Here is a 12,531-nt window from a genome sequence, read left to right on the forward strand (position 1 = left end):
GCTTTATTCAAAGACATTGGTTCTAAACCTGGGGGTAGTTTGCCTAACTCTGGGGTTCGCGAAGATGTTGAATGTAATCAGCTTCCAAAATTGGCCGTGAGTAAGTCTGGGAAAATGTGCCGACCTTTAATTTGTAATCAGCTTATCAAATTTGGGGCTGGGCCACGGCAAATTGAGAATTGGAAATTGAGTCACGACCATCAAATATTGGAAACCACCGGATGTGCGATGTATATATGGCTCAGTGGTGCAGAGCGCACCGGCAGTAGGCTGATAAATAATCTTATCGATGTGACATGAACATTACTTAACGATGTGCAATTACGCTCCTTGCATTTTCGAAGTCATCATCCTCCACTACCTCTACCACTAACTCTGGTCATGTAGGCGGAGAAAAGATCAAAATTATATATAGTAATATATGGAAGAACCAATATTATTGACATATTTCATTCAAATCATTTAATTACCAGATGCATATAGTAAGCCCCCAGAAGTTGCATCGATTACCCTACGGTGGGCCCAAAATCAGTGTTTATATGTGCGGGAGGAGGCTGAAAAATGTGGCTTCGGCCCTGGTTACAGCTTGCAACACACATCCACATACTCCTGAACCTGATCGTGACCAACTCTATTCGATAGACAAAGCTTTGCCGGTGTGACGTCATAATAATCAACAATATGCTCATACCTCATTTTAAAAATCCACTAGTGGGCGCTAAGGATTCGTGTAACAAAAATATGGCAACCCTCGTCTAGAGCACCATGGGTTGCAAATATTAGTTAAGTTATGAAACAGCGTGTCTTAACTTTTGTTTACCCCGCGCCCTGTTACAGAAAATACGATGAAATGAATACCTCTCCCGTATTCTAAGGCCCGCAGTTGGGAAGATGAGCGACACGAAAAAGGAGAAGTAGTATTAAATCAAATTTACTTGATTAAGTACTTCGAGTAGAGTAAAATTACTTGATTACGTCGTAAACGTTCAGCTCATCGTTACTGATCACCTCTGGATGAATATTTACCTTTATTCAAACATAGAGCAAATTCAATTTAAGTTGTAATAAAATTACCTATACACACTTAAATGCGCATGATTGGAAGACTGGAAGTATTGGTAACATGAAAAATGTATTTTTCAACATCATTGCATTTCTAACAACTCACTTCATTTAGCAACCGTATCGTCGTTTGCTAACATTATATTATACCAAAATGAGCTCTACGCTCAACATTTTTATATCGACATATCTCGTGTGCCTTGTGTACGGATATCGCCAAAATGTTCTGGATTTTTGCTCCGCGGTTATCGATGGAGATGGTACGGATGGAGGCTGCACATGTGTGGGAAGGACTGGTAAAAGTGGTCCACCCGGGCCGAGTGGAATGAAAGGGGACAAGGGAGACAGGGGTGACGAATTCAACCCATCAGAAATAATTAGGCAACTTGACAATTTGAAAAGTGAATTCTAAATGCCTGCGATTCAACCCATGATAACGCGTTTTGTAAACTATTCATTTCTCAGGTGAGGTTGAAAAGATGCGGAAAATTCCTGAAATCGCACGTAAGTTGACTTTCTGATAATGTTATGAGAGCAGTTGATAAATAAATACCAGCGGTTCCCAAACTATTTTTGTTGCATCCGTCATTTGAAAACTGAGCACCGTGCGCTCGCGGCGCTCTAAAAAAAATTCAGTACCAATGAAATAATAAAATCCTCTGCAATGAAAATGCGCGACGCTTACATCCTTTGATGCGAACAATACGCGTGCTGCTCTAGGCACATTTCCCATTTTTAAACCGTTACATGTTTGCCATCGCGTCCTGTGTCGATTCGATCGCGGTTATTCGAAATGATTACTGTTGACTCATAAAGATCTTTACAACATATTCAGGTTGAAAGTCTGATCGAGCTTTATGTTCTCAAACATTTTTAGACACGCCCCCTTTATGATAGAGGAAAATTCCGCGCTCCCTTATCGTCATATCACAAAATGCAACCAGAATGCCAGCAATCAAAACGGATAGTTTGATGGCATGGGAGTTTTTGACTACGGCTAGTTTTTGTTGCAGTTAAATCGCTGGAAAGTTGCATTTATTTTTCACAAAAGTTGCAGTAAAAAGTTGCATTTATTTTCTCACAAAAGTTGCACTAAACGATCACATTTTGGTCGGTTGACTAAAAAAATGGTCAACTTCCCGTTTTCACTCCCGAAATACAGTTTTCCATCCACATTCTCCATTGTTTGCTTCAATTAAAAAAAGGTCAACTTTCTGGCCCAGCTCCCGAAATATGCGTTACATCGTTACTTCAGAGCTGATTTACGGTATTTCAGTCGAATTTGGCCCTGTATTTCACCAAAATTCTCATAAAACAGTGACATAATCAAGCGATCTTTTTACGTATACTGCCAAATATTTCCAGTAAAAAGTTGATTGCATGAAAAATTGAAAAAACTTTCATGAAAAATCGAAAAAGTTGCGAAAAGTTGCATGAAAGAAATGGACAAAAGTTGCACTGTAAGATTCCTTCAAACAGCTTAAAACAGCATTCTACATAACTTCCATGTATTTTGCAAAAACTTGCCCTAGTTATGACTGTTGATGACAGAATTCTCAGATTCGGACGAAACACAGAGCAATTACTATGAATTGAAGGTAAATCGCGCGGTGCGCAAAATTAAAGTTCAGTTTACCGCAGCTTCGCCCCCCTCAGTTTGAGAACCACTGGTCTCAATGATTAACATCGCGAATATGGTGAGGGTTAATTTACTTGCTATAATTTCGTAAAAGTACTGCAGAGATAAGCTAAGTCGGTCAAAAATAACGCAGGTTAGCCTACTACGGAATGTGGTATTCTCTTTTGATGCATGTTTAATTATGTATATTATATCTCAATCAAAGCTACTATTATTTTTACATATTGAGGCTGTATTACTAGGTATAAAAAGAACCGAGTACATTAGAAGGGAGAGCGAGGACTTGGTATTTGACTTTGTTCTTACAATGTCTCACTACTATATGAATCTTTTGTGTTCGGACGAGAGGAGAACCGTGTAAAATGCAGAAACTTTTAATTGCCTGCGCGGAAGCGGAAGACCTGATAAAAACAAAAAGCTCATCATTTGGTTTTTCTATCCTTGGTTTCCCCGTGTTTCAGTTCACTATTGTTTGATGGGGATGAAAAGTGGAGCGATACCCGACTCTGCTACAAGCGCCTCCAGCGAATACAATGCCGGGTGGAACCCAAAATATGCTCGTCTCGACATGATTTCTCCAGGTGCTTGGTGTGCCAGACAATGTATGTTCGTAATACTATATAGCACTATCATGTATATATAAATATATTTAATAAATGATCAAATTTCCAGCAACTCTCGGAACTTGGATACAAGTCGACCTTGGTTCTTCACACTCGATCGATGCAATCGTTATACAGGGCCGAGCTAATCCAGGTGCATACATTTGCTTGCGATTACATCAGTGCAACTAAAATAGCCGGGTCAGCATATTATGGTGTAAGCGCAAAAGGGCGGGCGTATTACCTCGATGCGACCTTATCTTCAATTTTTTCGTAGTGCTCAAGTAGGTCATGCCTATACTAAAGGAGACCCTCTCCAAAAGTGCTCAACTCAACCAGCGGGGGCTTCTAATAAATCCCGACACTACGGGTGGATTGCACAGATGTCGATTAATCACTGATCAGTCAATTTTAATCGGCCGAATGTTATCCGCCGAGCGAGGTGTCTAGAAAGTTAATCGGCTGTGTGCTTCGCGGCGACTGCGGTCAGGGCTGGCTATAGGTAGACTAGTATTTCGTATGGAGATGGTGTTAAGTGGATGTTCTTACGTTCAGTTGCGGTATTAGCTGAAAATATTGTACTCTGACACTACTACAACTGTTGGTGCATATTATAAGCGTGGGCCTACCACAGCAGATAGTACCTTACGCCAGGGGCGGGCAACTTCTCCAGTCGGCGGGCCGGATATAGGAAAATTAGGTACTTAGCGGGCCGGACTGCTGAATCGATACATTATTCGCCCATTTATCCACATACAAGGAATAAATCGTATTTAATGAATGTATTTTAACGACAGCAATGTCACTTCAAAGTCATTTCTCGCCGATAATGGCGAAGACAACGTGGATTTGAGAATAACATTGTCATACAGACGCTGCCATGTCTGCTTCTTTCTGATCAATCAACACACGGTGCTATCCCTAATTAAGATTTTAAGGCGTTCCATAAGCGCGGTAATCCTAATTTACCAAGATATCAATTCATTAGGGTTGACTAGGTGACGAGATAGCGTCGTTGTTCAACTGTGTGGCCTAATTAATATCGATATTGAATTCATGCGGCCCGCATCCTCTACGAAATTTTAAAAGTGGCCTGCGACGCGTTTTCAGTTGGCGACCCCTGGCACAAGCGGTGCCTTACAAAAGCCTAGAAGTGTGCTACAGTCGCTACAGAAGTGTGCTACAAGTCGGCGGTTACGGAATCAAAAATAAGAAATATCAGCCTGGTTTAAATGACTGACCATTGTAGTCAACAAAAATCATGATTACCACAGACGACATTAGAGTTGAGTGCATCGTAAATGCCGATAATGCAATTCTTCTCGCTTCGACGAACTTACGCGTAAGCTCCACTCTCGCAACGCTGCGCTGCGCATGCGCATACACGTATATAATAACATACAGTCACTTAAATTTGACGTAGTAAGCAAGTAGTGGGGAATCTCGGCAGACTGGGGCCGCGGGCCACATTATCATGTCCGACGGAAAACTGTCCGCGGGCCGAATGTTGCCCGCCCCTGCCTTACGCTATGATTACCGGTATGGCATTTTTACAGACTGTACATGTAAACTGTACACTGTACAAGTAGGGCTGTTCAAAAATAGATTTTTGTTCTGGATTCCAGCCATTCAGTCATTAAATTGTCAGGTTACCCTAAAAAACGCTGCACACCAAATTTGGTTCAATTCTAACAAGTATAGGACTCCCCAGATCCAATTAAATTTTTAAATTTAAATACGAAAATTAAAAATTAAAAATTTCTCTGTCAACCCCATGAAATGGTTGAGCTGTCTTCAGAGACGATGCAAAACAAATTTGACTCAATTCCGACCAGCAGAAGCGGAGTTATTGAAGTTTTTCGTTGATATTTCTCGGATTATCCTTGATTTGTAGATAATACGAGGATTATCAACGAAAAACTCCAATAACCCCGCTTCTACTAGTTGGAATTGAGTCCAATTTGTTTTGCCTCGTCTCTGAAGACCAATTTTATGGGGTTGACAGAAAAATTTGAAAATGTTTTTTTTTTTTTTCCTGTTTAAATAAAAATTTTAATTGGATCTGCGGACACCTATGCTTGTTGAAATTGAACCAAATTCGGCGGGCAGCGTTTTTAGGGTAACCTGGCAATTTAATGACTGAATGGCTGGAATCCAGAACAAAAAGTTATTTTTGAACAGCCCTATACTGTACAGAATTCGATAATATACTTTGTCAGCAAAATATGAGGACGGAAAAGTCCAGAGTAATTGAATTAGTAGAATGATATATTGAAACGGTGGAAAACAAAAAGACAGATGGCAAAACAAAAGATGTGGCCTGGGATGTAATCAGTAAGAATAACTGGCCAAATCCAGAATGTATAGAGAAATTTGAAACGAAAAGCACAAAAGATATACGCATCACGACGCATCGAACGAGCAAAAGCTGGCGGCGGCCCACCGCCACCTCCAGTTGATGACCTCTTGGAAAAGGTTTTCGGTAGGTAACATTGCAAGCAATTCTTTAATATTCGCAGTAGGTGATGTATTATTGTTTCCACCTGTGTTTATCGTGACTCTCAGCGTGCTTCATATTCGCATTTCATCGCTCGTTTTGAACTGAATGGACAAATTGTGATGACCATGGTCATCATGGATTCATTGTCTTTTTGTAATTCCCAACAAACTAATTATATCCAGAGTCTGCTGCACATTAGCTATACTAAAATGACACATGTGGAACACTTCTCGTCATATTCGACTGTGAACCGCTCCTTGTTTAATCTGCAATTGTTTTTCATAACACTGGTGTATTCATTATCACTTTTCAGACCTTATCCCATCTCAAATTGAATGTCTGAAATATCCGTATGATGACGATACCGTATTGGATAACTACACAAACAACGGTGAGTACATTTAGGACATCTCTACAACTTTGTTAATATGTTACAACCAACGGCAGAGGAACTTGCATCCTATTTTAATATGAAACAGTTGGGCTTTGCTACGCTACTGTCCCGGTGCCTGAGCCATATCGTTGACCATATTATTGTTAGGCTTGCTTCTTGAATTGAAAATTTGACTTTGAGTCAGGATTTCTCATATGTCACATTGAAGAAGTGACTTGAGTCAAATCAATTCATCCCATTCCAAACAGATAATTCTGACTCGAATCAAGTCATGATTTTAGTCATCCATCTTTACTATGTTTCACTAGGATAAGATAAACCATGAAAAATATTTTGAAAGAAACTTATCCAATGTCTAAATTTAGAAAAGATAAGATTCATAGCGAAACATATGCTAGCAGTTATAAGTTTAGTAGGCCTAGCTCGTAGATTTCACTGTTTAATGCCCAAGCATTGCATTTCTATTCAGATGCATATTGCCAAGATTCAGTTTGCACCTTCATTAACGATGATGTGAACACAGGCTGGTTCTTCATGTCACAACGGCGAAGGTAAGTAGAGGTACTAATTTGAAATCAAACTCTTAGTGCCAACATAGCCATATGAATACTTCATTACGGGTTGTTTTGATTGACAATAACATTGCTCTATTCGACTTGCGCGAGTAAATGCAACTGTTGCTATAACCATACTTTTCCTTCAGCAAATGAAACTGGTGCCCTTTTCATTGTTGATGGCGATGTGACGCTTCCTTCAGTTCCCTTGACAGACTTCGCGATGGAACACAAGACCGGTAAGTGTTAGCATTAGCATACAATGATGGTAATGCAACCCACAGTTTATTCATTACTACATTCAGATATACAAGATAAAACAGAGAACACAAAAAGCTCAACAGCAATTGTCTCGAAAATGAGAGCCAGAATTCAAAGTTTGGAAATACCTGGTGTGTTGAGGGAAAAAATCATATTTTAACTATAATGTTGGATCAAAATGCGGTGTTAAGAAATGAGCGTCCTGGAAATGGCATCCAATTTGCCAAAGGGGCAGCATGATATCAGAATGAAGTAGGGATGGTGTGAACGTGAGGTTCACGTTCGCGTTCTGTGTGTGAACCTCGGAAATTTTGAGGTTCACGTTCACAACAGAACCTTGATAGGTTCTGCACTGTGAACCTTTTTCATATATATTACAATTTTCACTTCATTATAACTTATTTGGTTCAAATTTATTGCATTTCAACTGCGGGCCACTCTATGCATGTCACTGGCAGCATAAAAAATCAACACCGTTCAACAATTTTACTTGCTTTCTAACAAAAGTTTGCTCGAAATATCCAACTTTCCGTTTGTGAATATTTAGTGACTCTCTGCTGTGAACTTGACCGGCAATCACACTACATCAAGAGCGAAATACACTACATGTAGATAGCGAATGATGCTTATTCAATTGATATTGTTTTCTGATGTAAAAATCTAGCAAGCTTACGGGGTCAATCTTGTCTTCATATGTTTACTGTATCATGAAAACGAAATCCGTGCGATTGGGGTGTTGGCTATTGTTGTATAACTTGTTAAAGTGGTAATATCGGTAGCAACTATAGAAACCCGTTTTCCACTCTGCTCGTGTAGCAATACGACGAATACATTTTCCGGTCTGGCCTGGACCGTTAAGCCGTAAGCGTATATTCCCCGGCAAGTCCTCGTCGAAATTGTCGGCAAAGCGACGGAAGATATTGATTTATGGGATTAATATATCATTTGATTGCCTCAGTTGATACATTTAGCGACGATTAAGACGTCAATATGTACTTCAGCATTGTGACATCATGTGGCCCGAGTCGTCGCTATGTAACGTGTACGTTAATATAGGCTATCACTTCATTCAAATATAGGGCTGGAATTAGCAATATGACGTGACGTCATGAGGTTCACGTTCGCGTTCACACAGAACCTTTTAAAAAGGTTCGCGTTCACGCGAACCTGAACCTTTCAGAGGTTCACACCATCCCTAGAATGAAGTATTTTGAATTACAGATGCATGTCAAAAACCAGACACTGGAAATTGAAGGGCAGAAACTGGAACTGGCAAGAGAACTACAAAATTGAGAAAGTACAGCAACGAATCGGTATAGCAACTACTACTGTATCTATAATTATATGCTAATTTCGACAAATCTGTGTAGCTATTATTATAATTATAGTCTTAATTTTGAAAAGCTGATTTTCTAGTTGTTGAAAAGCTGATTTTCTAGTTGTCCAATTCTGATACAACATACTGGATCTCGTAATAAAAATAATTGACGAGGAATTGGATGTGTGGTTATTGCTGTTCAAACACGAGATGACATACTGAAGACATTCAAGAGAAATGATTTCGAACAATCTCTCTGCGCTGAAGTCGGCGTGCTCGGTTGTGCCGTCACGTTAACGGTATCGCTGTCGCTGAACCTCCGGGGTAGGCTATATTGCAATGGATTTGCTCTGTCTTTGACCAATCTGCTATAGGCTCTCTAACATCCGGAGGGTAGCAAGAACATTGAGGTATGGATCCATTGTTATTCTCAGTCGATATTGCACTAAATTAATGTAGCTCCCTATAAAACAGGTCGTATTGAATTTATGGTTGACCAAATTATTGATAAACTGAAGTGAGGTTTGGCTGTCAACTAACAAAATTACTCAACTGGGTAACAGCAGATAACTTTGCATTGCAAAATTGTAACATAAATGCATAACTATTTGTACATCACTTGAGCCCAAGTGTGCATATAACTTATTGTATGTTAACATCGTCGCATTGCACAACAGATCCTTGCAATGGCTAAAATTTACTTCTACACTCCTGAAGAGCCAATTATTATTGATAGGGAGAAATCAGAATCTTATGCAAATGTGTGTTCTACAGAATTTACATGGACGTTTTGTATATGAACTCAATTTGTAAATCTTCACATTGGTGAAGCGGCTATCATGAGTAATGCACAGGCCTGTTTATTTTTGGATATCTCCAAAAATAACAAAAATAGCTTAGTTTTGGATGTTTTCAAATTTTATTTTTGGAGATTCTCCAAAAATAAGAAATGAAGGTGTTTTGAGACCTATTACTACTGAAAAACTCCACCAAAAGTATGTTATGATCATGTATTCAAGTCCTCCAACACATAGATATCATCAGTGATCTTGATATAACTTTCCAATACATTCTTCACAAATTTAGTCTTTGGCCTGGAGAATGCCTTCTAAAGAATATTAATCAGTGCGAGACCCTCCCACTTGTTTTCGACTCCTCGAACGTCGAAATTGTGGGAAACATCGAGGTTAGGGGTCCACAAATGGAGGAATGTCTAACTCTTCAAACTCTCCAATCTTCCAAGTCTTTGCTGCTGACAAGCGCTCGTCATGCGCTTGAAAACACCTCCGATCCTCCACGAAGTTGCGTGCCTCATTAAACTTGACAGCCCAACACCTTCTGACCAGAAAACCTTCCTTGCGGCGGTCCTCGTTGTCCCAGTCCTCGCCTGGACACAGAGCTCGAAGGCGTTCGACCAGGTGCATGAGCTCCTGTTGCTCCATGATCAGAACATCAAGGCGATGAAGCATCGTGACGGTGGTGCTCAGCTCTGTGAGACCGTGACCATGCGATCAAGATCGATCAGATGGATCCACCACTGAAGCAAAGGTGCACACGCCGGACTGTTCTTGTCCATAACATCAAGGAGTTTGGTACGATTTCCACTCCACCAAGAGGCCACCTTCTTCATTGACAAGAAACGATCGTCAACAAACTTAGGGCGCGCACTTTCCATCTACTGGATCAAATTGTGTTGCTGTCTGAAACATCAGCAGATCAGTCCCATCATCGTGTGGGCGAAGTGATTGTTACAGAGATGGCGGTATATGATTTCGCCGTTCCCTTTGCCTCACGCAAGCTGCCTTCCCGTCTTCTCTACGTGTCGCACTGTGAAACTTATAGGAGTACAAAGGCAGAGGGGCGGGAGGGCAAGGACAGCAGAAACGTGAAGTGGATTGAGTGGAAGTAGTTTTAGCGTTTCGGTGACCCCTTCCCTCACATAGATGCGGTTTTGTGTGTTTTTATGAGTTTCCTGTTCGTTTACATCGCTCTGACTTGTTTATTTCACTGAAAAACTTGAAAAAACATCATACAAAAAAAAACTTATTTTTGGATGTTTTCAAATCTTATTTTTGGAGAATCTCCAAAAATAAAACCCAATATCCAAAAATAAACAGGCCTGGTAATGCACCAATAAATGAAAAATGAAATTCCATTTGAAAAGTAATGACAGGGATATGCAGTTATAGATATCCCTGAGTAATATCTAGTTCTAGATATCCCTGGGTAATTGAGATAAATGTCCCGCAATATACGAAATTTGTAGTAGAGTTTCTGGCATAGCGATACCGGTATAAGACGATGATTTTGGTACGCTATATTCCTACAACACCTCTTTTCATAACAAACGATTTGCGTCAGTAATCCGCGATAAGATAACTCACAGGCGAATCCATATCTGTATCACAGAGTCACCAGGTGACCTTGCTCGCTGATTAAATCATCGCCGAATAAGGTAATCTATGATTACTTTTCAATCGGTATCTGTGCAATCCACCCTACATGATCGACTGATAAGATCCATGCATGATTTTAATCTGCAAGGGTGCAATGACTCGTTTTGGATAATCTCAAAATGAATAGAGAGCAAGTAAACGAAGTAATAGTTGGCACTTCTAACGGACACAGAGATTTCATGATTGACCCTTTTGTACGGTACCATCTTCTTCGTGTGTACACGGATATTGGCGGTTTTTTTTGGTAAACGCAGGGGTGGGCCTTTCAAAGCTCGTAGATCAAGCAGCGGGCTTCCAAAAGTATTCAAGTACAACCTTTATTGACCCAATGGTACGATGCTTTAAATCTATCAGGATTCCTTTCGGCTAGTTGCAAAATGAATAGAGTATAGCCTACACGAAGCGAAGATATAGTATTCTGACGAATGCAGATATTTGACGAATGACCCCTCTGTACGATACCATCTCTCATGAGTAGTGCTGGGCACACATATTTCCGGAGCTATTCGCAAAATGATCGCAACACAAAAAGGGAGTCCGATAAAGAGGGAGGCCTTTTATAAGCGCGTAAATCAACCAGGGGGTTCTTGATGGACGGTCACCTCTCCCACTCCCGATGTCTTCACTGCCAATACTATAGTTCGTACCTCCCGAGCATCACCTGCAAACCACCGTGTGCTGTGAATTAATGCGGCTATAGGATGGTATTTTAGATTTGGAAGGCTGTAATTACGGAAACGATGCGAACCGATCTCCGGCTGGTTTTAGCACATTTTCAATTTGCAGCGAATACGTATTGGGTCAAGACGTACAAAGTGGCGTGCGGAATCGCAAACGACAACTTATCTATCATAAGAGAAGGAGGGGATGAAAAGGTTTGTATGAAAAATAGAAAAATTCGCTTGTCGCAGACCATGGCATCTTGCTTTTAATGAGGTCACCATGTAACTAACGTCCCAGTGAACTGATGAAACAAATTCATTTCAGGGTTTATTTTTCACCTAAGATAATGTCTTATTCATTAGTTCTGTACGGCATATAAGAGGTCGTTTTCGAATAACGACTATTTTAATTTTTCAATCATCGATGCAGGTGGCCAAGTCAAATGGCATACAATGTATACTCATAACTGTAAACTTCTATAAAGATATTCGAAGGAAACACCGATTCAACAACGAAGGTGATTGGATGGTTCCCCGAGCCAATGAGTTGCCGTTACGTGCGCCTGTATCCACAAACCTGGCAGGCGTCCCTGTGTCTCCGAATGGACATCGTTAAAGCTGACTGCCCTTGAAAATAAAAATCGAGATGACCAGCGTTGGCTTATATGTTTTCCAAAAACAGACGGTTGGTATCTCGAAGTGGATTGTGCTCATGTAGCGAATAAAGCTTTGCCGAATGATATCGGATCTGTAATGTCCACTGGTATAGCACAATATAGAGTTGTGACAGAGTCGCGGATATAGTTACAAACGAGTTTTTGCCAGGTCATATAAATGATTATGAAATATCCCTATCCGTCGCCTATTCGACACCAGACATGCAATACCAAAACTGCGACTCTGATGGTTCCGATCCAGGTCCGGACGACATCCGAATAAGATGCACACTAGCTCCGAATTCACGCGCACCCGACTAATCTTAACACATGGAAGGCGATCCCAGTTTCATGGGATCGCCAAACTGTAGCACTTAAACACGATGATGAGACCAGCAACATGCATAGGCCTTCAGCCGTGGTCTTC

At 40.5% G+C, this 12,531-nt stretch overlaps 1 protein-coding gene across 1 annotated transcript; it reads left to right on the forward strand.

Moving 5' to 3' along the window:
• The first annotated feature begins 1,125 nt into the window (after window positions 1–1,125).
• On the forward strand, window positions 1,126–12,188 carry LOC145456480 (lactadherin-like). The gene is made up of 6 exons (XM_080334597.1): window positions 1,126–1,463; window positions 1,528–1,566; window positions 3,163–3,303; window positions 3,374–3,457; window positions 11,573–11,661; window positions 11,934–12,188. The coding sequence occupies exons 1-6, from the start codon at window positions 1,217–1,219 to the stop codon at window positions 12,078–12,080; spliced, it is 747 nt and encodes a 248-aa protein (XP_080190723.1). The 5' UTR covers window positions 1,126–1,216; the 3' UTR covers window positions 12,081–12,188.
• The last annotated feature ends 343 nt before the right edge of the window (window positions 12,189–12,531 follow it).

The sequence above is a fragment of the Botryllus schlosseri genome, chromosome 14 (assembly GCF_051294905.1).
Source record: "Botryllus schlosseri isolate E-star chromosome 14, Bs_hap1, whole genome shotgun sequence".
Classification (NCBI taxonomy): domain Eukaryota; kingdom Metazoa; phylum Chordata; class Ascidiacea; order Stolidobranchia; family Styelidae; genus Botryllus; species Botryllus schlosseri.

Bases quoted from the DNA above. Each gene is read 5' to 3' on its own strand.
- LOC145456480 (XM_080334597.1), top strand. From the start codon at position 1,217: ATGAGCTCTACGCTCAACATTTTTATATCGACATATCTCGTGTGCCTT. The intron at 3,304-3,373 runs GTATGTTCGTAA...TCAAATTTCCAG, and splicing joins TGCTTGGTGTGCCAGACAAT to CAACTCTCGGAACTTGGATA. The intron at 11,662-11,933 runs GTTTGTATGAAA...ACTTCTATAAAG, and splicing joins GAGAAGGAGGGGATGAAAAG to ATATTCGAAGGAAACACCGA.